Consider the following 25,994-nt stretch of genomic DNA (forward strand, 5'->3'; position numbering starts at 1 on the left):
TCAGTGCCTGAACCGGGAGAGCTTTGGGGAACGGCTCGCTTGGTGGAAGCGCTGGTAGCCCTCGGACGCGGCTGGGAGCAGCAGGAGGCTGCTCAGCAAATCCTTCTGGCAGAGAGCCATGGCCTCCTTGTAATTTATCTTCTCTTTAGTGACGGGGTCAATGAGATCTTTTTCATAGTTGGACTCATCCTGGAGCCTGTTGGCCAGGTCGGCTGTTATCATCCCCGTCTGGGCAGCTTCCAGCACAGGGATGCGACCAGTTTTCTTGGGATCGATGAGCCCTCCAGTTAGATGCTGGACCTCCAGGTAGGGGAAAGCACTGTCCTTGGTCATCCATCCCTTCTGCACTGCTTCCCCCACGGACAGCCTTCGCTTGGTCACAGGGTCCTCAATCCCCGTGAAAGCTTTCTGGGCATTGAGCAGTCTCTGCATGTAGGTCCTGTCAATCAGCCCCCTCTCGACTGCCTTGTGGACTGAGAAACGGTCCCGAGAAATGAGGTCTACGATGCCCCCCGTGGCAGCCTGGGCTTCCAGGAGCTTCTGAGCCGTCATGGGATCGAGCAGCTTCTTTGCAACGGCAGTCTTGATGTTGTACTTGGTGTCAGTGGTGGTGTCGTACACCCCGGCGATGGGGGATGTGTCGTCACAGAAGCCCTTCTGCAGCGCTGGGGGGAAGAAGCTTTGGGTCTGGTGGGTGGTGGGTGACGAGAGCGGGGATTTGGAGATGATGGAGCCAATTGAGAGGGAGGGGGGAGGCTTGGATTCCCCTGCCACCAGCAAGGCGAATTCGGAGATGGGAATCTTGCCATCCCGGTACAGCTGGTATTCCTCTTTTGTGATCCTCCTCATCCTTAGCGCATCATCGATGGAGTACTGCTTCCCACTTTTCTTGTCAAGGAGAAGTGAGACTTCCCCATTTGGGCCCAGGGTGGTGACTTCCTCCCAGTCACACTCCAGCTCTTGCAGCTGGATGTACTGGCCTCTGTCTATGATACCTCTCTTATAGGCCTCGTAAGGGGACATATCCTTCCCTGTCTCAGGGTCCAAGATGGAGATCTTGGTGGAGAGGTTCGTCTCCCTCATCTGGGTCTCATGATTGATTTCTTCACGGTTGACCCTTGACTGGAGATCTCGAATGAACCTCTCTTTGTTGTAGATCTGGTCCTTCTCCCTGAGGATGTCTGCCTCCAGCAGGGAAAACTCATGTTCCAGCTGCTTCTTCTTCTGCCTGTCGCTCTCAGTCCGCTGGTTGAGCAGTTTGGACTCCTCCTGAAGGAAGAGGACTTTGTGCTGCTTCTGCCTCTCCAGCTCCCGCAGTTCAGTCTCCAGGCTGGCTCTCTCCTGGATGGCCAGGTTCCTGGCTTTCTGCAGCTCTGTCTCTTCGCGAGCCCATGTCCTCTTCATGCCTTCAGCTCTCTCGATCCTCTCCCTGAGCCGCCGCACCTCCTCTTCTGCCTTTTGCTTGGCTCCTCTCTCCCTGTTCAGCAGCTCCCAGATGCGTGCACGTTCACTCTCCAGCGCTCTGTCCTTTTCCACTCGAATCACCTCCTTGTAGATGGTCTTCTCCTGGGATTTTGTTTTCTGCAGGACATCAACTTGCATCTGCAGGTTCTTGCATTCTCTCTGCAAGTTCAGCACCTCCACCTTCTCACGGTCCAGCTCTAAGCGCAGATTGCTGGCAGACTGTTCGAGGACTGGATCCTTCTCCAACTTGACCACTTCTTCCATAATGATCTTTTCTTGCACTGGGGCTGGACTCTCCTCCAGTTCCTTTATTCTCAGCATAATTTGTCTCATCTCCTTCTCCAGCGCAAGCCTCTTGCTTCGGTCTTCCTGAAAGTTGAGCAACTTCTCTTGCTCTTCCACCAGTGCACGAACCTGTTGGATGTCGCGCTCCAGGCGACGCCTGTTGCTCACCTCCTCGTCCAGACTCCAGCTCAGCCTGGTGTGCTCATCTCGGAGCTTTGGATCCTTCTGAGTCAGTATCACCTCTTGGACAACCACCTTCTCCTCTGGCTTTCGTCTCTCCAGCAGCAAGTATTTATTTTGCAAGTCATAGACTGCATCCTCCGCAGCTCTCCTCTTTTGAGCCATGCTACGCACCTCTTGTCGGAGCCGGTCAGCTTCTTTTTCCAAGAGTGGATCATTCTCGTATCGGATGACTTCCTTGTTGACCAGCTTGGTTTCCACCTTGGATCTCTCCCTCTTCCACTCATCCCTTTCACCCTGCAGCCTAATGAGCTGCTCTTGAGTCCTGCCATTGGTGTTCACAAGTTCATTGAGCTGCTGTTTCAGCCTGTCTATTTCTCTGAGAATCTCCGGACTCTTCTCGTGTTTGACCACCTCCTCTATCACCTCCTTAAGCTCCACCACTGGTTTCTGTGACCTGAGGACACTGAGCTCTGCTAAGGCCTCTTCCACCTCACTGTCAACCTTTGTCCTTTTCAGAGTAACTTCCTGCAGCTCCCTTTTCAGGTGTGCAATTTGCCTCTCCGTTTCAGGATCCACCAGGAAAATCTCATCGACCCTCTCTTTGACCTCTACCCTTGGTTTTTGCTTCTCTGCAACACTGTACTGGCTCTGCAGCTCCCCCAGCTCGCCTGTAAGCACCAAGTTTTTCCTCCTCTCTTCTTCAATCAGAGTTTTAAGCTTGGAAGACTCTCTCAGTAACTCTGGGTCCTGCTCTACCTGCTTCACCTCCTTAACAATAATTTTGGGTTCTGCCGTTTCAATTAGTCTTTCCACCTCCTCAATCTTGCTCTTCACTTTCACTATCGCTTCTTCCACAGACATCCTCTTGAAGGATTCCTCATCGATTTGTAGCTGCAGGGTCCTAACGGACTTCAGCATTTCTGGGTTTTTCTCCAGTTTGATCAGCTCCTTCACCACCACTTTCTCTCGGATATTAGGCTGCTTTCGCTCCAGCATGTGCAGCTCTCTCTTGAGCTGCTCAAGTTCGGAAGCAGCAGCCAAGCTTTCCTCCTGGAGACGCTTGATCTCCTGACGAAGACTGGCTGCTTGGCTATCCAGGCTTGGATCTTTCTCAATTTTTGTAATCTCTTTGGTGAGGAGCTGGGCGGGAATGACCTTTTTCTCACTCTCCATCTGGGCAAGCTTCCGGCTCATCAGTTCAACGTTTTCTTGCAGTCGCTGCCTCTTTTTGCCTTCCTCTTCAATCTGCTGTGCCATCTTAGACAGGTTGCTCTCCACCTGTGGGTCTCTGTAATATTCTATCACCTCCTTTTCTTCCACTCTTTCAATGGGCTTCTGAGTCTTCAACATCAGCAGCTTGTTTCTGTGTTCCTCCAGGTCCTCTTCAATCTTGGCCACTTTCCTCCTTTCCTCCTCCAGCTGCGATTTCAACCCCTCAGATTCCCTGCTCGTTGCGGCTTTGCTTTCGGATTGCTGCGTTTGCTCACGTACAGCTTCAATGTCCTCGTGCACTTCCTTCTGCAAGGGAAAAACCAAAACAGAATTAAGAAAAAGGCAGGGAAACTGAGTCACTCTTTGAATCTGGCACAGGGCCTTTTCTGTGATGAGGCACAGTAGGAAACAGAGCTGGTACAGAATCCCCTGGCAGCCTCCAAATAAGGCTGTAAATGGCAAATGTGGACACGTCCCCACCATGTCAACTGACTTGGTGTGTCTTCTCCTTGTCACTGAGGTGCTGCAGCAGCCAGCAAAGGTGCTTTGTGCCACCTCGTTGCATCTGCAGCGGAGGGAGGGGAACGTGGCCGGTCCCCGCTGCGCAGCTGGCTCACGGCAGCATCCCAGAGAACCTCGGTTTAATCTCTTGTCCTTCCTGAACACACTGAAACTCACCCAGACCCGAGACCTGAATCAAGCCCTAGGAAGGCATAAAAGTCCTATTGCTTTGAAGTCTTTCCAGAAGGTTGTGAGCACTAAATCCCAGCCACACCCACAAACAAATCTGAAATTCTCAGTCTGTGAACACTGATTAGATATCAGCTGATTAGATATCAGCGAAGGATAAGAGCCCTAATCTCTACTCCTAGCATAAACCACAGCCTCAGTAAGGAGTTGAGGGCCCACAGGGGTGATGAAAGCCACAACCTAAGATCAGTGTTGGTGAAACTGTGGTTACTCATGGGTCTCATGTGGTTACATGTGGTTACTCTCACAGGGGTTTCCATTCCTGTCCTTCCTCACACCTGGATGTGGAGATCAGGGGAGGAAGGGTCCAAGGCCGAGCAGATTGCTGACAGCATTGGAAAGATCATTTTAACCCCCAGCCTAGAGTACCCCAATCTTGCCATGAGCTGTTAGCTGGTACCTTCTCAACAATCTTCTTGGCAAACTCCAGCCGGCTGAGCTGCTGCTTATTTTCCGCTGCCAGCTCCATATAGAGCTTGGTTACATCGTTTTCCTGAAAAAGAAACAACAGTGAGAGCCTTGTCCTCCTCAGCCTGACACAGCTCTGTTGGATGGCACGCCTTCCACCCCCTCCTTTCATCTGGATGCACTTTGCATACTGCACTACTCCAGGGATTAATGTCTTCACATCTGACTTTCTAGAGAGACAGAGTCGAGGGACTCACGTAGGAGATCCTGTCCCCTTTATGTGAGTGCCTGTTAGATGCCTGCTAGCCTGCACAGGATCCAGATTTCCAAATTCACCTCGGGCCACAGGTGGATGGCAGTACCTAAGGCGATGCAGGAGAACTGGGGTGTAACTGGGAAGAGCAGACAGAAGCTCTGGCTCAGTCGTGTCCCCACACACCTATTCTGTAAGTTTTACCTTCACACACAATAGGCTGATGATGCTTCTTTACCAAGCTCAACCAAAGGTACCAGGCACACCCTTAATTCCAGATCTCACATGTGGGGCTTTGCCCAAAGACACAGAGATCCCTCATCCTTGGATTAGGACCATGATCAGCTGTGGCTGTACGAGCAGATTAAGGTCTCGCAGAGGACATGGGCCTTGGGTAAGGAGCTAGACAACAGCTTCCATGCCTTCATCTTAACATTTTACCTGGGCCTGGATGCTTTCCTGTAGGGGCGTCACACGCAGCCTCTTTGTGGCGAAGTCGGTCAGGGTAGGGTCCAGAGAAGAGCTGTATTTGCCTGCTTGGAGCTCATAGTCCTGTTCAGAGCAGAAACAGAAGAATTAGTTGGGATCTTTCAGTGCTAAATGGGCAAAACTAAGGGAGCGCTAAATGGGCAAAACTAAGGGAGCGCTAAATGGGCAAAACTAAGGGAGCGCTAAATGGGCAAAACTAAGGGAGCGCTAAATGGGCAAACCCGGCCATACATTGAGCGTGGACTGCACGTTCCGGGATAGCCTGACCACTGCGCTCTTCTCGGGCTCCTTGCTTGCGATCTCCTCCACCAGCCTCTGCAGGAGACACACACGAAGGTCAGGGCAGGTTGAAATACAGCAACCCAGTAATACTCTTGCAGCCAAGAGCAGCAGCTCAGCCTAGTCCTGGAGGGAATGGTGGGAACAGGAGGATATTTAAGAAGATTCTCCAGGGCTTTAGAGGATCTCAACAGCACTCTCACTTGCCCAGGAGCTGCCCCACTGATTCATTATGTATGAGAGAAATACCAGGCAGAGACCTCCAGAGTCTCATCATCTGAGCTAGTCAGCTTAGAATCCGCCCAAGGAGGTGCAGGACCCAGATGCAATATCTCAGCCCGAGAGGCAATCTTTCAGGGTCTGGATGAGTTCTCTCCGTGGAGAGGACGTCAACCTTGGGGGTGACTAGCACAGATGAGGACACCAGCACTACAGATGAACGCAGCGGGGCAAGATACATCATCTGCGGGCTGCAATCCGTTGCCTCCTTGTTCGAGTTCATTCGCCGTGATGGGTGGAGCGCACAAGTAGGAGCTCGTTGCCACTATTCTGCATACTGTTCACAGGCAAATTCCCACATCCCTGTAACGTGACAGGTTATGTCACTCGCCCTGGAACACACCTTCTGTGCCTGCAGCTTGTAGTTGATCTGGCTTGGCCCATCGGTAGTCTTCACTTGGTGCTTGGGTAGGTTGTTCATCCAGAACATGAGGTTCTCATTGGAGTTTTGGAACTGCTGGTAGGTGAGGCTGATATTTCTCAGGGTCTTCTCTCTGCACAGCACAAAGGTGACCAGGAACATGAAGGGGAAGGACAAAGATTCATGTGCAAGTTCCTAAAAAGACACTACGGTGAGACTCTCACCACAACAAACACAGAGATAACAAAAAAAAGGGGTGGACAACTGGTTCCTGAGTGGGGAGCACAGCTCTGTGCACATCAGGTTTGCTGCTGAAGCATGAACGCAGCATGGGAGATGAGAGATGGAAAAAGGCAGGCAACCAGCAGCGATGCCCCTGAGAAGTGTGGAGCAGCAGGGTGTCGCTGGGTAGGGACACTGGGTCAGGCAGAGGCCAGCAGTCAGCTAGTGAAGACTGCTTTCTCACAGGTCTCTGGAAGCTCAAACCCTGTGCTGTGCAGAGGGAGGTGGCAACTACACGAGGACAGGCCTGGACCTTGGTATTACAGAACTGTGGTCAGGGTCAGGGTCCTGCAATGAAGAACATACTCTTGGGGCTTTGACTAATGGTGCTCCTTGTCAGCTAAGAGGAGCAGAGATGACGCCATCGCTCCTCACCGCTGATCCAGCTGGTCCGCAATGGCATGGTAGCGATCATTGAGGAGCTGGACCTCCCGCTTCTGCCGGGGCAGGTCAGGGCAGTACTCCTGGAAGTTGTTCTGCACGGCGCTACAGCTGTGCTCAGCATCCTTGAGCCCCCGGTTCAGCTTCAGCACACAGTCCTCTTGGGCCACCACCTCCCGCTTCATCTTCTGTGGGGGAAAAAAAGACACCTCCGAGTTTGCATCAGGCGATGCTCTACCCAGAAACACCCTCCCTAACACTGTTACTAGCAGTGCAGCACCTGGGGGTCTCTAAGATACACATGCAGTGTGGAGAGATGGAGCAGTGAGACGTTCAGTAAAGAAGGTGAGAAGCAAGGTGGGTTGGATGGTGCATGGAGCAGAAGCAGAAGTTTTGGGGAAGGCAAAAAATGGGTCACTGTGAGTGCTAATGAGGGGGCAGGGAGATTGGGAGCAGGAAATAAGGATGAGTGTGAAGCAGAGCAACAGAGTTTGGATGTTAAAGGGTGTCACTGCGTGTTTTAAGGACCCCAAAGGGATCCCTAAAACACACAGTGATCTCAGATCCCTGAGACAGAGTTTTTAGCTAGCCACTGAGTGCCAGTCAGCCTGCAACACCAGCATAAAGCCTTCAAGGACCGAGTCCCTAGAAAGGTTTCACAGTTAGCACCTCGAGGTTCTCAAATAAGCGAAGCCCAGCTCTCCCCACCACTGCTGAAGCCACTTAAAGCAAGCAGTCTTCGAGAAATGAGGGGTTAAAATGTAAAAATGTAAGACACTATGAAAAGGCTTAGCATTAAGAAATCATGGAGGTAATAAACAGGAAAGAACACTAAAAATCACAAGGACGAGTTGGGCTGTCAGCAGGATTACAAAGTACAGATAAATTGTGCTCAAGCCAAGGGCAACACGTAACGCAAACAACCAAGGTAACTTATCAAACCAATGATGTCAGTGCGACCCCGTAGCTTCTGCTAAGTCACGGAGACCATGCCACGTACACCAGGAAACTACCCAAATTAGGAAAAGTTCAAAGTTTACCCCGAAAAAGACTCACAAGACGACCCCCCCCGCTCCTGATGAAGACACAGGAACTCCCATCAGAAGACTCCCCAAAATAGAAGACTCCGCCTATACTCCACCTATATATGAATATGCATGTAAAGATGATGTAACCTATGCTCAAACTTGTATAAAAGGGCTGCATTTATTGTTAATCGTTGGAACCCTTTGTCCAGGGCGGCCTGGAGGGTTCCCCAACGCGTTGTTAATAAATACCTCCTGCTTACAGACTTGAAGATTTGGTCTCTGAGCAGTTACTATCTAGCCTTTTGGGGCAAATTCGGCATCACTGCTACCTGAGATCAGAGATCTCCCTTCCCTAATGAAGAGCCTGATGTTCCCCTACCAGCAGATCGTTGGCCCGATCCTGCAGGGCGTTGGGGGATGCAGGAATGATGGTATCCTGAGCCAGCTTGGCCTCAAACATGCTGACAATCTTGTCTGTGTTCTCAATCTGAGTCTCCAGGTTCAGGGCAGCCTTAGCCCTGCGTAAGGGAAAAACGACAGGACAAGATTAGCTACAAAAGACCCCATTCTTCTCCTTTTCCTTCCGATTTTGCATGTTTAAGCTTATTTAACATGGGAGTTTCTGCGGCACGGCAGAGAACAAGCAGTGCGCACTCACAACCCCGTTGTGCTGCCCAGAAGTCAGATCCGTTGCATTTCACCACACACGGAGCTGGGACACACACCCATTGTGGTGGACTTCCCACAGCGGGGGGTGGGTCTGACCACGACTACATGCAGGAACTCCTTCAGAGGTGCCTTTGATGAGGAATGGGAGGCTTCCAACCTGCACAGGGCCGGATGGACCTCAACCAACACCCATAAACACCAAAAGCATTTTCTCTCCTGCTTCTCTGTTGACACCCCTGTGCCAGGACTTCCTTCCCTCAACCCCATCAGGCCTTGCCATCATCACTCACTTCTCGTTGTACAGGCTGGAGAGCATACTGACATCACTGTATTTGTTCCTGAGGGCGTTCAGCGTGACAGGGAGCTGGGAAGCCGAGGTGCTGATAGGTTTCTTGGAAAGGTAGGTCTCGCACTCCTTCTGCAAGGCATCCTTGGCTGCCTCTAGGTTCTCAAGTTTCTGTGTTGTTTCCTGGCACATCAGATGGGAGCAGAGTCACCCAACACAGTCATAACAGCGCTGTTGCGAAAACACGTCTCCCCGAGGGGCGGATTTTGCCGCGGGGCTAAGGGTGCGGTAGCCCTCTCATGGGGAGTTGGCCCTTGGGGCACAGCCCCATCCAGACTGTGGCTGTCTGGCAGCAGCAGGATGTGGGAAGGAGATCCAGAGAGACAGAGGTGGAAGGGTGGAGCCTGCCCGAGTCCATCCTTCATACCCACAGGTGAAGACGTAACAAGCTGAACTACTGCAGACCCAGGCCTCATGCCAGAGGACAGGAAGGGGGCTCCAGGACACTGCCTCTTTTCCTGTCCCACTCACATCTGCCAGTCTGAGCTCCCCAGCAGGTGAACCAAAGCTGGTCCTTGGATTAATTCCCTCTATCCCTTAGTCTTTTATGCTCCAGTCTTGAGAGTGAAGGGTGACAGCATCCCCACAACAAGGCTGAGGAATCCCCAGGATGGGCACCTGGCCCACAGCTCTGAAACAAATGGACCATCTTGCTACAGAGCTGAGCCAAGGGAAGAGCCGGCACTTCCCTAGGGTTTGGAACTTCCCTAGGTTTTGGCTTAACCTGCTTCATTTCAAGGGCTCAAGCCAGCCTAAAACCCTTGCAACTGCAGCATGATTTTCTCCTTCGAAGCGCCAGCTGTCGTCTCCCATGCAATTCCTACGTCAGCCTCTTTCGGGCCATGGACACAGCGCTACCAAACCCATCCTGCTCCAGCCCACCCACAGCAGCACCCACCTGCTGGTGTTTGATCCTCCTGGCCAAGTCGTCCATGGGGTCACTGTAGTTCACCGGAGACCTCACTCGGCTCAAGACCTCCTTCTCTACCTGAACCAGGTCCTTGCCAACACGATCGAGGCTACTGAGAAGCTGGTCAGCTTGGGGATCATCCTGCACTAGAGGAGGGCTCCTGGACAGAGCTGTAGCAAGACACATCTTAGGTTAATCCCCATTTCTCATCTGCCATCCCAGCCTTGGTCCAGTCCATGGCCCTTTCCCAGAGCTCTCCCATACATGGTCCCTGAAGCTCCAGCTCCCTCTCCTGACAGTGCGGCTGCAAAGCTCTGCCCTTCTGCCAGCTCTGGAGCACAGGCTGCTCCTGAGCATGGGCTTTCGATGCAATCATAAACATTTCTGATTTGCAGAGTATCATACGCATGGCAAAGGCTTAGGAAAATGGGTTTAGCTCTGCCCTGGCCAGCTAGATCTCAAATCCAAAGGAGGCACAAGGACAGCCACGTGCTGCCAAGCAGACACATCCCTGCCCGGCTTTGCTGGGAGCTCTTGAACTACAGCTGTGGAAGTAACACAGCTAGCCAGCGGTCAGGATTTAGCCATGGCTGTCTGCTTATTCCACAGCCCCCAGCTATGGAAGAGGACTGCAAGGAACCCAGATTCCAAAGATTTAATTAGGGCTTCTGGATAGGCACATCCCCCTGCAACCCTAAATACTCTGCAACTGTCGATGGAGCTGGAGGTCAGTCTCGGAGGTCTGAGAAGGGCGACAGAGCTGAAGTGAATGGACTGAGATGACGTGGTGACCCCTTGGCAGCACCAGGAGTCAGGATGTCCACTGGCTGCTCTTTCCCATAGAGCAGAAGGCATCCTCACACTGACCCGCAGGGTACCTCTGCCTGCCCGGGCGGGTGCTCTGCAAAGGAGTTGCATGGGTTTGCTTTGGGGAGGGCTTGACTAACCAGCGACATACCCTGCTGACTGGGTTGAACGTGCTCCTTGTGGCTGCGTCTCAGGCTGCTCTGAACCTCCGCTCGCTTCTGCTTCACTGCGGTCAGCTCCCCTTCCAGCCTGTGAGCAGAGAGGAGCATCATCACCCAGCAGGACGGAGCCTGCTGCGCAAGCCTAGGCCGAAGCCCACGGGCTGCTTCATGCCTCCACAGGGAAAGGTGTCCCCAAAGGCCGGGGCAGGCTGGGAGCCTGTTGTAACTCAGAGATGTCCCTTAGGAAAGGGATCAGAAGCTATCTAAGCTGGAAATTTGTATCTTATCACGGCAGCGATTTGCAGCTTTGCAGGAAGAGAGTACGAGTAGCTGCTTCCGTGGCTGGTGTGCCAGCAACATCCAGTCCCGTTTGCAGGGATGGCTCCCTTCTAACGAAACTAGAGCTGGGATCAGCAGGAGCTGGAAGGACCAAACAAATGTCTGGGTGAGACAAGACTGATGGAACCAGGAGGAGGGGCCTTCGAAGGACCAGTTCACAGCCCTGCTATGGACTGCTCCAACTAAACACCGTAATCTAAAACCAGCCAGTCCCAGTTTGCCTGGCTGTGCTCAGGTGAGGGTTGTCCCTCTGCAGCATCGTGGCATAGATACATACAGAGGGACTGAATGGTGGCACAGGGTGGGAAATAAAGACAATTATTTTGTGTGTAGGAAGGAAAGCAAACACAAGGAAATGAAACAAGATGCCAGATGTGGCCTGAAAAGACCGAGAGTTTTCCAGGCAACACCTGCCGAGTTGTTATCCAGGACGTTGCACGCTGTCTTTTCTGTTTTAAAATACACATGAAACCCGTAAATCCATAGGATTCAGTAATCTCGGATGCGTGAAGAGTAGGCGCTCAGTAAGAGCAACACAATCATGCCCACGTGTCTGGGGAATCATTCTCTCATCATGGGCATGTCCAAGTAACTCTACATCTGGGCTGTGGGCCTTTCCACAGCACTTGAGCAGCACTGATTTATCCAAGCACCTGGGGACATGATTAAAAAGGTAATGCTGAAGCTCCCTGCACTCCCACCCCCATCCGGTGGGAACCATGGGAGCTGAATGAGCAAGCAGGCAGCAGACTACCTGGTGGATCAAGGGACATTTCTCACTCTCCAGCTGGGGCTGGCTGAGAGGAGATACCACAGATAACGCTGTCCTGTTTGGCAAGTCCTAAGCTCCAGACTGATTCTGCAATGAATTTAGGCAAACCTATGCAAGTCACGTGGTTGGGTGAAGAAATCAAGCCTGGCTGCCAGAACACTCTTTGACAGCAAGGTCTATGAGGTGTGCAGTGCTATCAAGGAATGGCAGGAACCTGGACAAGATACTTGAGTGCAGGGGAGAATCCCTCTCCAGATGGTATTTTGTACTAGACAGTCAAGAGGTTGTTCCCAGCTGCTGTTTCTCTGCAGTTGAGGCAAACAGGCTGGCTACGACCTCAGAGCACGTCTGAACATCTCTTTGGGTGAGGGTCTCCGCTGCACACTCACCTGTTGACCTTGTCTATGGACTCTGGGTCTGGTGGAGGAATGGAGAAGCAAGCAGAAGGTGCCTCCTGGACCACACCAGTGCTGCTCTGTACCACCCACATCTCCGGGTTGCTGTTGTCCTTCAGAGTGTACTTGTCACCTCTGGCCAGCTGCACCTGGGACGGAGACACAAAACCCAGTGACAGGCTTGGCTTTCCAGCACTAGGCTGGTTCCTCCCACCATGGAGCCAAGATCTGGAGCAACCAAAGAAGAATCCAGTCCTGGATTCTCATCTGAAGGTACTGCTAGTCAAGCCCTCACCTCCCCAGCATCCCAGTCACAGAGGGTGTCCAAGGTGAGGGTCTGGGAGGGACGCATCCTGCGCAGTTGCAATGGGCTGATCTCTTTGCTCCTCCTCTTCAGGTCAGTGATGCTCTTCTCTGCCTGCTTCACTGCCTTCTCCTCGTTCTAGACAAAACAGGGAAGACAGTGGTTGTGACCTTGCTTGGATGAGAAGGAAGGGCAGGGCGTCACACTATAGTGGGTGTGCTGGCACCAGTCATCCATCCCTGTGTCGTCACTGCTGGGCTGAAGTCAGAAGTGTCTCCATTCTTGACTCCTCCATGCCTCCTCCTTCTTCTTTTCATTACCAGTGCCCTTCGCTAACAGCTGATCTGCCCTTAAAGGCACAGTCTGAGTTAATCCTAGGTGATCCCACACCACCATATTAAATCTCCTGGAGAAGTTGTTCTTCTCAGGAGAGGAACGGAGACCTGCCAAGAGGTGGTTGCATTCCAGTATCAGAAGGTACTGAGGTCCCAGCACCTCTTGGGAGCAAAATGTGTTGCATGCATGGGAAGACACCACGTTGAGCATGTCCCCTCCTTCTTTCCAGGGCAAACCTTCCTTTCCTATCTGCATCTTGCCCCTGGGGTCAGATTTCTCTATTCCCTCCCTCACCCATGAGAGTGCTGAGGAAGTGGGAGGACCCTTTCCCCCTGCTTGGATGCCAGCAGCTCACACACTGCGATCTGTCTAACCCGAGTGTCCTACATTAAGGACAATGTGCAGCTCCTCCATGCGCTTCTCCTTTACTCTGATGGTGACCTGGAGCCTGGCTGTGTCCCTGATGGGGACCAGTGCCTTCCCAGGGCCACGGCCCTGCAGAACACACCTCCTGGGGCTCCAGGGACTCAGCATCCAGAGCACAGTATTCCCATGGCCTTCTCCCTGCCTAGCACAGCACTGGGATAAGCTGTCCTGGCAGGCTCATTTACCCACCTCTTCCCTTTCCCCACTGTTATTTATGGGGCAGGTTGTGACGTTTGGTCTGGCCCTACGGTCTGGCATTGCCACCAGCCCTGAAGACCTCACCTCCAGCTGAAGCAGCAGATCCGACACCACCCCGGGGCTGTCTTTGTTGAACTTGCTGTATTTGGTGTCCAGGTCAGAGTTGATCTTCTTCAGGGAGCGGCTCACGGCCTCAGCATCATCCTGGAACTGGAGGTGTGGGTAGGAAAAGAGTCAGGGATGGAAGGGTGTTACTGTTTCCAAGTCCAATGGGGTCTCTCAATTCCCAGTGTCTCTCCCACAACCCATCTGGGGCTCACGAGACCCTACAGACAGCCCTCAGAGGGTGTGCTTGGACAAGGACCCTCCACCGCCTGAGCCACAGGCAAATAATCCCAACCAACAGACAAGCCCCAAGTAACGACAGGGAGAAAACCCTCCCCTGCCCCTCCTCGAGCTGGTGCACTGACGGGTCCCCGCAACAGGGCTGATCAGAGCACTGCAGGACTGTGTTTTGAGTGGTATTTCCCCAAAATACCTTGGCTAGATGCAAGCAAAGGATCTCCCATCCTCACTCCTTTGCTGGCTCCGTTTACAGGGTCCAGCCTGCCCACTCCAGCCTGACCCATGGCCCATGCTCTTGCTTTTTACCTTCTTATAGCTCTCCACACTTTTCAGGTGACTCTCCTGGCAAATGCAGAGATTCAGGAAATTCTGCCACTCATTCTTCAAGGCTTCCTGGTGAGCCTGTGGTGGGATAGAGCATGACAGTGGGCTCCAGCTACTCCTTCCTCTCCCACCACCGGTCTCCATTCCCCAGAAGTCCCAGTGGAAGGATAAAGACTGCTGTTGAGTGGAGGCAAAGCTATTCCCAGGCACTGTCTGATGCTGAGCCCAAGCAAGGCTCCTGCTGCTCCACAAGGACCTGGCTCATGCGGAGGAGCCACCATTTCTCAAGAGGTCCCAGGTCCAGTGGTGTGGGTGGCTGCGAGCCCACCTCAGCATCCGCAGGAGACTGGGAGCTGGTTTCACTGGGAAGGGTCGTGCTGTGCCATAGCTGGAGTTTCACAGGAGCATGAACACGGCTGCATTGACCACACGTCTCAGCACAGGTCCAGGAGCTGGTCCCAGCACTCAGACAGTAGCCACTACCTCCTGGAGATTTCGGAAGGGGTGCAGACCCTGCACTGCCTGCAGCCTCCCTGTAGGGCTGGAGCAGGCAGAAAGATGCTGCAGCACAGTTGGTGCAATGTGGGAGGAAAGCGTAACATAGCAGCTCTGCAGGAGAGGTGAAGAAGTCTCTTCCAGCCTGTCTCCTCTCTTCCAGCCTGTCTCCTGGCTCTCAATCCACAAATTATGGAAAGCAGTCTCATTATCCTACAGGGTTTGGGAGGAGAACCCCTTTCCCTAGAACCCCTTGCCCTACCTGGATAGGCTTGACAGCTGGGTGCTTTAGTTCAATCATCCTATCCCCGTCATCCTGAAGATGGTTCACAATCTCTTCCTGGCTGAGCAGCTCATTGGACTTGAAATCCTAAAGGGGAAGAGAAACTTGACGGAGGGAGCACACAGGGAGCACACAGTGGTCTCCTGAGGCACCAAACCCGTGTAGCAGAGGAAAGGCTCCCAAAGCATAGACATCCTTGTTTGTTTGTTTTTAAAAAAAAGAAGGGGCTAGGCAAAGCTAAAACAAATTAGACACGCTTGAGCCTCGGAAAGCATCAGGGCATTTGTTCAAAAAGCATTTCACTAAGCAATTATTCCTCTCCTCTTCCTGGTCCCAGCATGTAGCAGTCACTGGGTGTTGTACTTTGGACGTTGAGGCTGACGTGACGCTGAGCCCTTCCCTCTCCTCCGACCACGGACAGCCTCAGCAACGTATGATCCCACGTGCCAGCTCAGGGGACAGGAGGGGACACAGAGTGAATCATCCTTAACTCCAGCATGGACCCAGAAGGGGTCTTCCGCCTCTGTTTCTGCGCTCAGCGCTATATCGGGCTGTCCTGGGAAAGCACCAGGCTCAGGGCTGGTGGTGGATGTTCAGGAGGACGTAATCCACCTTGCAAATCTCACATGCTGGGCTTGGCCAGCCCCTGACAGCCAGGACACTCTACCAGCCCCAGGAGCTCACCTCGTACTCCCGACGCACGCTCTGGACATCCGTCATTTGGTCACTCCAGTCCTGCTTCAGGATCCTGGTCTGCTGGTCCGTCAGGTAGCCCAGCTCCTTGGTGCAGCCCTGGAGGTGGTGGTACAGGCTGCCCAGGCTCTGCCCTCGCCAGATGGAAGCTTTCTGCCCACGCACACAGGAGGGAAATGGTTGGTGCTCAGGATGAGGAACCCCTTTCCCCTCCTCCCCAGGACCCCGCTCACGTTGCACATCCACCAGGAGATTCCCTGAGACCTTGGCAGACATCCGCCACTTGCCCGCTCTTATCTGATGAGGCTGTCCTCCCCCTTCCCTCCTGCACAGACAGGATATGTTTGTCTAACCAGACTCTCAGGTGTGGGCTGGTGCCTCGAGCAGTCTGGAGGTGGCCCAGCTCTGCTGTATTTCTCACAAATGCCATTCTTCAGCATTACCCTTTACAGGCCCAGCTGGCTCAACCCAGGACCTTCTTCCCAGCCACCTCCTTTGCTCTGTCTGCTCATGTCCCCTCTGAGTCCTTGTTGGGGACCAGTGCAAGCCTCAACTCAGCAATCCTGATTTAGGACAGCCTGTTGGCTGGGACAGTTTCCTGCTGCCACATCCGTAACCCTGCACTCATGGACACAAAGGCAACTCCAGATCAGTGGTCCACAAAGAGGAGAGAGACAGATCTCACCCACAGCATTCCCCTGAGGGTAGAGAGCGTGCTTTCCACTTACACCCTGTGCTGGTTTTAGCTGGGATAGAGTTAATTCTCCTCACAGTAGCTGGTATAAGGCTGTGGTTTGGATCTGTGCTGAGAAGAGCACTGATAACACTGGTGTTTTCAGCTGTTGCTAAGGAATGTTTATACCAAGCCAAGGACTTTTTCAGTTTCTGATGCTGCACGTGCTCCAAGATCCTTCTCCACAAGAAGCTGAGAGGGGACACAGCCCAGACAGCTGACCAAACTGACCCAAGGGATGCTTCCTGCCATCAAACACCGTGCTCAGTATGTAAGTTGCGACCACGACACAACACACCCATTCCAAGGTGGGGAGGAAATGTGGAAAGTAAATGAAGGACACAGCTTCACTGTGCAAGACCAGAGGTAGCTCCTGCACTGAGCTGGGCATTCCCTGTCCATCAAGGAAGGTGTTACTCTGCTGTATGACCCCATCTGTCCAAAAAACCACTGAGAAGCTTACCAGCAAGTCCTTGTAGTGGGTCTTTAACTCTGCCACATCCTGGGTGTGAACACAGCGAAGACCAAGGGGAAAGGAAAAAAAACAAGAAAGAGACAGAGCTGTTACCAAAACACCATCAGTGGTAGATGCTGATGAGCTGATTTACGGAAGAGGCTTTAGAAACCATTCAGGAACCACTTCCCTAACCCCTGCCTGGCTTGATCTGTCTGAGCTCAGGTATCCCCTGTGCAGAACAAGGGCGGATATTCACCATGAGGAGGAGCAGATGGGACATGCAGACAGACAGCAAGCAGAGCCCGCAAGGTCCCAAGCAAAGCCAGCAGGAACACGGAGGGGACGGAGGGTGCCTTACCCCACAGCGTACGTTCTTGATCTGGAGGCCGTAGGCTTCAATCTCCTTCTGGAGGATATTGTGCTCAGCTATTTGCTTTTCCAGCTCTGACATGCCAGGGCCATACTGTCCTGCGTTGACTTGTTTCTGTGCAAAAGGAGTTAGGCAGAGACTAAAGCAAAGGACTGTTTTGGGGAGAAACCCCAGTGAGTGCTGGCAGGATATGAAAAGATCTGGCATCTGATACCAGCCCAGGAGGAAGGGAAGGGATCTTGCTGTTGTTTACCATGATTGCTGTTGGTTGCCATTTCCCCAGCCACACACAGGGGCAAAGATAACCAGACCATAGAACCCTGGTGTACAAACCTAAGCTGAACCAGCCGCCCTTCCCATGGTGACACCCACTGGATGTGCACAATTACCATCCAACTTGGCTTCAAACTGGGCACGCCACATATCCAAGACCTTGCAGCGTGAAACCCTAGGATGTAGGGCCATGAAGACCTTGAAGACATCACCTTCTCCATGCTTCCATCCCACAGCAGGGCATCTCTACCTGCTCCCCCCTCCAGTACCTCTTAATCTGGAGGGGTCAATCAAGACGGCCCTCCAGAGGGGTTTAAGAGGTGGGAGGAGAGGCCTTCTCCTACCCAGAGTTACTTCCACCACGCCCAGCGTCCCAGCACCACGCTGAGCTCACGATCTGGCCTTGTAGAAGGGAGGTACATCTAGAAACAGCTGCTGTTACCATCTTCTGGTCCAGGATCCTGGCCCAGTCTACCCTGGGCCCCACATCAGGGATGGTGAGTTGTTCGTAGAGGGCCCGGTACTCTGCACACAGCTGTGTCACGCGGTCGTGAAGCTGCTGGATGCTGCCGAGGAGAGAGAGCACACGTCTCTGTCAGTTGGGAAGGTGGAGAACCAAGGTGGGGGTTGTGGAGCCCAGATTTCACCCCTGAGACCCAGGCTACTTTGCTGTCCCTTTGCGACACCAGCCTCCTTCAGCAGTGGAGGAACTTGTCCTGGTGCTCTCCACCTTCAGGAATTACAACCCAGGAGAAAGCTACAGGGAGATCAGGGCTGTCCCTTCCCAGCTAGGAAACAACTCTTCCCTCCTGAATTCCACCAAGAAGGGCTGGAGAGTGAAGGGAAGCCAAGCACTAGAGGCCAACTAAAGCTCTTCTTCCATTTTGACCACCCAACAAAAGTCATTTGTTGTAGGAAAGGCAGAGGAAAGGGGGATCGGCCCTGGCGGTGGGACCATGCTTTAGCTCTGCATTTTTCTGGTACCTTTCACAAGAGCTCCCAAATGAGACTGGGGACTCTTGGGTGAGCACCCTGGCAGCTCCCCTCCACACTACTTTACAGTATATTGGCAGAAGCCCCAATTTTAAGGCTGAAGTCTATGGGAAGAAGGATGAAACTCCACCTCTCATGGCAACGGCTGGAGCTCAGCCTAGATCCTAGGGGGATTCCCAATTGCTCAGTGTCCCCGTCTACTCACTCTTTCTCTATCTCAGTAGCCTGAGGGTGTTTCAGCCGCTTGGCACGGTCCACATCCAGAAAGAGGTCCTTCAGCAGGGTCTCTGCTTCCTTCAGGTTCCTGGCATTCTCTGCCTGGAACTCAAAAGCCTGGTTCTTCTGGTGATTGCTGGCATCCTAGAGATCAGGGATGACAGAGGAAAAGGCCTGGTTGGACCACGCAGACAACATTCTCCTTGGCCAACACAGAGGGCCTGGATGCTCAGCACACCGACAACAAAGGAACCCCGGCACAAGGGTGCAGCTGGTGAGTGTGTGCCCAGCCAAGCTGCCTGTTTCGGCAGCTCTCTCCCTCCTGGGCGACCAGAGTGTGGGACAGGCTGGCTGCCTGCCTCTGAGAGGCACAGGGCTGTGCTGCTGCACCGCACGTGTAGGCGAGACAGCCTTGGCTGTGGGAACCATGAGGCACCCAGCAGAAATCACCGAGGGCAGAATTTGGGAGGCCCTAGTATACAGCCCCAGGGGCTGGGAGGCTCTGTAGGGTGTTCTGTTCCTCCACAGCCTCAGGTCAGCCCCCAAAACTGCCCCAGCAAGCTGATGCACAGAGCAGACACCTGACCTGTTATCCCAGACACTGCGTTTCTAAGCAAAGCCTTTCACCTTCCCACCGTCCTCTGCCGCAACTCACCTGCTTGAGCCTGGACTGCGTCTCCAGGATGTCCTTCTCCACCTGGTCAGCATTTGTCTGCATGCGGGAGATGAGCACGGCCAGCTCATTCGTGGAGGATCTGAGAGGGGGAGTGGCAAAGCAGAGGGGTGGGTGAAGGCAGATCACTTTGGGGACATGGTTTAGGGTGGGCTTGGCGGTGCTGGGTTGATGGTTGGACTCGATGATCTTAAAGGTCTTTTCCAACCAGAACAATTCTGTGATTCTACAATTCTCACCCATCACTGGACATGACACAGGCGTGGTTCTTCAGGCCTTTCCCCCATGTCCTCCTGCTCTCCAAAGAAAGAGTCTAAGCCGTGGGCAGGGATGCACACAAGAGGTCGAAGCCTGGCTACGGCCTGCAGCCAAGCGAAGGTAAGAGGTGGTGTGTTCAGGGGGAGGCTTTTTGCACACCACGCAGCCTGGCTGCACAACTCCTCACCGCAGGACACTGCAGATGCTCAAAAGTTCATGTGGATTCAAAAAGCGGTGGAGGAGAAAAAAACCCTCGAAACTGTAGGGCTCCCAGATGCACTGACACCACCTCTGGGTTGGGAAGACCTGAAGCCACAGACAGCTGGAGGCCAGGGAAGCACCCTGCAGAGGCAGCACAACATGCTCGCCCTGTTCGGAGCTGCTTCCCTGGGTGTCTGCCCTCGGCTGCTGGCGGAGGTGGGCGAGATGGCCCTTCAGCCTGACCCAGAACTGCTGTCCTGTGGTCTTGTTTCACACAAAATGCTCTGCGGTTCATCCCGCTGGGATGCTGACAAGCCCAGAGACACCCCAGGGCTGGCCTGCAGTGGCCAGGGACTACAAGCCCCTCTGGGCAGTGTGTGGGCTTGTTGCAGTCACGCTGCTTTCAGGGCTTGGGGACAAACTTCCCAGGGCCATAGAACAACTACAGCCCTCCTCACCCCAGTGAAGGTTTACTGCAGGTCCCCATCAGACCATTCCCTAGCGTCTTTCCCCTCGGTGCCATCACACGAGCGGTGGGTACCATCATGGCCCTTATTCCATCACTGCTATCGAGAATGAGCACCCGGAGCCCTACCAAAACAGCCGTATCCAGAGCCCGCAGCAAGGCACAGGATAGTTCCCGCAGCTGCAGCTCCAAAGCTCCCTGCGGACAAGGAAGCACAAGCCTCGGTGCCACCTCTGTCCTTGTGTCCTGTTGTTTCTCTGCCCTTGAGGACAGTGCCAGCCCTTCCCTCTGGGCAGGGAGAGTGCCGTGCTGCGAGGATGTGGGCGAGTGGAGGCAGGAGGGTGTGGACCAAGGGCATCATCCAGGACTCAAGCTCTTGGATGACTGCTGATGGGACAAAGTTCAAAGCTCAGCTCGGTTACGTGCGACTCTGGGGTCCCAGACCAGAAGAGAAGAGTTCTGAGCAGCAACACCAGGACATTGCACGTGGGGTCAGCTGAAGGGAGGACACTTCTCCAGGGCTGGTTGGTGCAACCTGCCCTGTGCTTTTGGTGGAGGAAGGAGGTAGCAGGAAGGTGCTGTCCTGCAGCAGAGCCACCCACATCTGCCTTCCAGCCACGCGGTTTCCTTCCTAGCCCCTGAATCCAGCAAAGGATGGGGAGAAGCAGTTCCCTTAATGGCTCTGTCATTGCTCCAGCTCCTCATCATGGCTCCAGCTACGCCACAGGTCATGCCAAAGGCTAAAGGAGATGCTGGGATGTTCACTTATTACAGCCTGAAGTGACTGTGAAGTGCCAGCGAGTGTTACGGTCACCCCAAGCCAAGCACTTGGTTGCCACAGACGGAGCTTGTGGTTTAGGTCAGCTCAGCCCACGCTGACCGCGTCTGAGCTCATGTAACTCTAGAGGAGGCACAGCCCCAGCGCTCCTGCTCACAGCATCCTCCTGCCCCCTTTCACTGACTCCTCCCTTGCTTTTGATTTCCCAAGAGGGTGGCGTGGGCCTGCGACGCAGCAGCCTCCAGCTGCCTCGGGGGTTTTAGGTTGGCAGCATCTCCTGGCCATGCCTCAGCTTCCTTGCCTGCGGAATGCATGTCGGCAAAGTAAAGAGGGCACTGCCAGAGCACTTCTACATGGTCTAATTTCAGGGATCCAGTGCCAGAGAGCCCAAGCAGGGCATTCATCATCATCCTCATCAAAGCATCACTCTCTTCTACAACCTGTCTTTCATATCTTGTTAAACATCCCTTCTGCCCCATCTGTGCCCCATGGATGCCTTTCCTGGGGTAAGCCACAGCGCTCGGGGAGACAAAGGGTGATCCCAATTCCCAGCACAACAGGGTGGATGGGAGCAGCGTAGAGCCAGGGCTCAGTCCCTGTGAGCCTCAGCCTGCAGTAGGCTGGAAGCTCTAGGAGGTCCCTCCTCCCCAAGAGGTTACACAATCTCCCACTCATCCCTGACACGCCTGGAATGAGGTGGTGTCCCATGAGCAAATAACTTGAGCACCACCCAAATTTCCTGCCCGGGCTCTCTGCGCAGGAAGGAGAGAGTGAGTCATGGCTGGCCGCAATCCCAGGGGATGGACGTCTTCCCCATGCACTGCAGAGGGCCCATCCACCCCAGAGCTCTGGCTGAATTCAGCTCCCACCTGGGGAGAGTGTGGATGGGGTGTCCAGTTTGAGCCCCGATGGGATGTGACTGTGGATACCTCTGTGCCATTCCAAGAGGGGAGAAGTGAGGACCCATCCTTCCCAGGGAGGGTAGATCACCTGTAAAATCCTGTGTATTCCTGGTGGCACCCCCTTCCTGGCTGAAGGAAACACTGGGACACCCCATCTCTTGGTTCACAAGGCTGGACACACGGATCAGCTTTGTTTTAGCCAAGTCACAACAAAACTATGGACTGACCCGACCTCAGCAACCTCCCGGTCAGGAGGACTCAGCTCTGCCCACCCCCTGCCTGCACTGCCTCTGCACAGCACAGGGCACCCCAGGCTGGAAACACGGACGCTAACAACCGGATCTTCAGGGAAGAAGTGATGCTTCCTGGAGAACATCATCTCGGGAGCAGAGGGTCTCCTCTGCGTGTCCTGGAGATGAGAGCTAGGAGCTCTCCGTGCCAGCCAAGGGAGGAAGCCTGGCAGAGACCGAGCCTCTGTGGCCAGCAGCCCGGCGAGAAGTGGCAGGCTAGAAGTGGCTCCCTGCAAGCAACCGGACCACTTCAGAGTCTACAAAAGACTAGTCTGGATGCTTGAAGAGGCTGGGATGTCCTGGGAGGAGAGGGGTGTCTACACACTGTGCTGGGGGTCAGAGTAAGGCCTGATGCACAGGCAGAGAAGCCATCTGTCCCCCACCGAGCCTCCCACCCTTGCCACGCTCCTTGGTCAAGGTGGGAGCAGTGCCAAGGAACCTGCTGGGTCCATGCACGCTTAGAGCAGTGCCCAAACCACCACAGAACCCCCTATCCCAACCATGGACCATGCCAAGAGCAGCATGAGCTTCTTCCGTCCATGCCAACACCACGGAGACCTCACCATCCTTCCCGGGGCTGCCCCTCCTGCCCCATCCCTGCAGCCCCCGAGCAGGAGCCCTCACTCAACCAGAGCTGACCGCAGTGGGGCCCCCATTCCGAGGTGAGCGTGTGGACACTCAGGCTGCAGAGATGCAGCCTGGCATCGGGTGGGATGCATGGAGCCACAAGCTCGCCTGTGCTCACATCAGGCAGCCCCGGCCTCCTGGGACTCGGGTCGCAGCCGCGGGCTGGCTGAGATGGCTGAAGGCAAGGCTCGGCAGAGCTCCTCCTGCTCAGGAGCCAGGGCAGGCCTCCTCCCTAGGGCTATCTCATGCCTAGGAGAGGCAGAGCACTGTCATTATCGTTATTAATTGGTTCATTTCTCATACCACTTTCTGCCTCCTAGACAGTCCAACTGCATGAAGGGATGGTGTCTCACAGCAGGAGCACGACTCTGCCCCACTCCAGGTCATTCCTGCCAGAGCATGTTTGGGCAGGGCAACAGCACCCACCCGCTTCAGTCCCTGAACCCCTCTGCCCCTTCCTTCCAGGGGACTTTGCTTTATGGCCACAAGGCAGACCCAAACCTGGCCCTGTCCTCCCCGACACACTGAAGTCCTCACACGCTCTGATCTGCCAGCCCGAGTTGCTCGCAGCAGACCACCAGCCATCCCCCATCAGCGCTGGGTCAGTCCCCTGAGCCCGTGCCTGTCCCCCCAGGGACCACACTGCTCTAGACTGACTGGGAGAAGCAGAGGGAGGCGGTGGCAGAAGCAGCAATCCCAGGAGACAATTAAACCAGGAGGTGACTTGCCATCCACCTCCAAAACCACACACGGCCTTTGTCAAGCTCGCACCCAGGCAGCCAGTCCAGCCAGATCGGATTCGGTTCCACCTTCTCGTGAGTTTTCGCTTTCGGCCCCGCAGTGTGCCTCCTCCTAGAGCAGGGCACAGCAAGGATGCCCCTCGGGGACAAAACCGTGCTTGCTACTGCCTCCCTGGGATGCAGCCACCAAGTGAGGGTGGCAAAGAGCCCTGCGAGATGGGATGCTCAACACCATGGTCCCAAGGACCAAGACGAGGCACCTCGCTAGGGGTCTGTGCCAGCAGCAGCACCCGCTAATCGTAAACCCCCGGAGGCAGGGAGCCTCAGCCGCTGCTGAGGTTCTGGCCTTGGGGCCACCAGGAGCAGCTATGGGCCACCAACATTTTCTTGGGGCCATCTGCAGAGCATGTGCTGGCGGCTGCTCCCAAGACAACTCATTCACCTTCATTTTCTCAGCTAATCCGGGCGCTGACCAAGCCCCGGACCACGGCCAAACGAACAAGCCTTTGTCTGACGGTTGGTGTCTCTGAAAACAAGCACAACGAGCTCGGTAATTGCTGGGCTGCTGGCTCCAGCCTCCATCCTGCACAGGGAAGAGATGCGAGGTCTCTCCGGGATGCAACTCCAGTTATCCCGAGAGGATCCTGCTGGGGGAGAATCTGGACCAAACCCTCCTGTGGTGCAAGAGGGTCTGCAGCAAGCTGTCCCAGGAGCCTCCTGAGAAATGGCCAGCCTGGGTTTGGAAGCCAGCTGGGAAGGGGGATAGATTGCATTAGCAAGACTGAAAACAGAGGCTGACACAACTCCAGGGCTTCTGGGGAGGTGTCTCACTGCAGTCAGGCCCCGACAAAGGCTTTGTGTGCAGAGAGCCCCCAGATCTGTCTCTGAGATGAGTCTCCTCAGTGGCTGCTTGCTAACATCGAGTTTGGCCCCCATGGACCAAAACGGTGCAGTTGGGTGCCAGCACCATGTTGTGTCCGCCCAGGCATCTGGACACACACCCCGTCCCAGGCTGCTGCTGTTGGTGGCCCCAAGAGGTGAAGCCAGCACCCTCTTTTCCCTGCAGGTCCCTTCCTCCTCAGAACAAACCCCCTTGCAATTTCCTCAGCCTCTAACCCTGGCTGGGGACAGGGATTCCTGCAGAATCAGTCCACTAACCTACAAAATGCAGAATTGCTGAGAAGGTGGAAAATAACCCCGAGTTAGCAAGGGCAGTGGAAGGGAGGGATGAGTATTCTCTCTGCAGAAACACCCCCTCCCAGAGGACATCCTGCTCCTAGGGAAGCATCCTGGTCCCATCACACATCTCGCTTCCCTGAGCTCAGGGAATCTCCTCAGAGGGGACATGGCTGTCAGGTCCTTTTGGTCTCAGACAGGCCTGAAAGAGGCAACCTCAGCTATTGACCTGCAGAGATCCAGCCTGCCACCGGAATGGATTAACCACCAGCAAACCCACTCCTCACCCATCTCCAAGACCTCAGCAGCACCAACCTGAGCATCCTTCTCCAGAGACCTTGTCCCAGGAGACCAACCTCACACAACCAGCGAGTCCTGGGATCTCAAACCCAGGCTGGTATCTGCTTCACCATCAAGCACATCTTCCTCCACCCAAGCAAAGAAGCAGCGTTTATTCTCCTACTCCAACCTGCCCAAAAGGGACTTTGCACCTCCCTGGCTCAACCAACACAGCTCTGAGCACATCTTCAGGCACTGCACATCGCAGGGGCTGCACAGATACTGCTGGGCTGGAGCACAAAGCCCACCAAAGACAAGGACAACGTCCGGGGCAGCATGTTTTGGCATCAGCTCACAGCAAGCCCCAACTCTCTGGCTGCTGCACAAAGAGGGGTGGTTCTTGGGGTGGCTTAGCAGACATCGGGCGCTCCTCCCTCACCCTCCCCCAGGGTCGACAGGACAGGTTAGGGAGAGGAGTCACACTTACTTGCTAGGCTTGACAGGAGAACCTCTGTTGGGGGAACTTCTGCTCGGGGAGCCTTTGCCCACCCCCTTGAACATGTTGTTGAGGTCCCAGCTGGTCTCCCAGAGCCTGCAAAGTTGTCGTGGGTGCTGGCTCTCTGCTCCGGTCTGTCGGGATGGAATGACAAGACTCAGCGAGGGAAGGTCGGGGGTGCGCTAAAGAGCAGTTTCTGGGAGGCTCCTCCCCAAACACAGGTAAGCAGCAGCAGAGATGGAGGCACATATGAAAAAATTACTCGAAAAACCAGTTTGGGATGGAAAGAGCAGAGCCCCAGAGGGAGAACGGGAGACCTCGCCCTGGCTTGGAGAGCGTTTTGGTGCACACAGCCCCAGCCATGCAGCAGTTTCCCAGCGGGGGGGGCAGAGAGCGTGGCCTCTGCAGGGAGGAAAAGTCTACAAACGCGACTTGGAGGGAGCACGCTGCGACTGCTGAAACGCCCTGTAAAGCATCTTCTTGCATTAGACATCTAACATGCTAGAGGAGTAGCAGAAGGCCCATGGAGGAAGCCAACCAAGAGTTTTCCAAGGTGGCAGCAGCAATTTGGGAACTACCAAATCGCAGAACATGATGCTGTTTTCCAGT

The 25,994-nt window shown here is 54.4% G+C and overlaps 1 protein-coding gene across 1 annotated transcript; it reads right to left on the reverse strand.

Annotated features, from left to right (window-relative positions):
• On the reverse strand, window positions 1-25,450 carry EVPL (envoplakin). The gene is made up of 22 exons (XM_010155725.1): window positions 25,377-25,450; window positions 19,155-19,254; window positions 18,489-18,643; window positions 17,733-17,856; window positions 17,006-17,131; window positions 16,654-16,692; window positions 15,449-15,610; window positions 14,744-14,851; window positions 13,969-14,064; window positions 13,402-13,527; window positions 12,349-12,495; window positions 12,048-12,202; window positions 10,538-10,635; window positions 9,568-9,749; window positions 8,614-8,792; window positions 8,034-8,172; window positions 6,621-6,814; window positions 5,946-6,096; window positions 5,276-5,359; window positions 4,997-5,107; window positions 4,295-4,387; window positions 1-3,450 (listed from the first exon to the last, which is right to left on the reverse strand). The coding sequence occupies exons 1-22, from the start codon at window positions 25,448-25,450 to the stop codon at window positions 1-3; spliced, it is 6,093 nt and encodes a 2,030-aa protein (XP_010154027.1).
• Window positions 25,451-25,994: the final 544 nt, after the last annotated feature.

The sequence above is a fragment of the Eurypyga helias genome, unplaced genomic scaffold (assembly GCF_000690775.1).
Source record: "Eurypyga helias isolate BGI_N326 unplaced genomic scaffold, ASM69077v1 scaffold13407, whole genome shotgun sequence".
Classification (NCBI taxonomy): domain Eukaryota; kingdom Metazoa; phylum Chordata; class Aves; order Eurypygiformes; family Eurypygidae; genus Eurypyga; species Eurypyga helias.

What these genes read in the sequence shown, in the direction of transcription:
- EVPL (XM_010155725.1), bottom strand. Translation starts at nt 25,450, where the DNA reads ATGTTCAAGGGGGTGGGCAAAGGCTCCCCGAGCAGAAGTTCCCCCAAC. An exon ending in GTGTGGAGAGCTATAAGAAG is followed by an intron (nt 13,528 to 13,968) that starts GTAAAAAGCAAG and finishes CCACACCTCCAG; the next exon opens with TTCCAGGATGATGCTGAGGC. An exon ending in CCAAGAAGATTGTTGAGAAG is followed by an intron (nt 3,451 to 4,294) that starts GTACCAGCTAAC and finishes TTTCCCTTGCAG; the next exon opens with AAGGAAGTGCACGAGGACAT.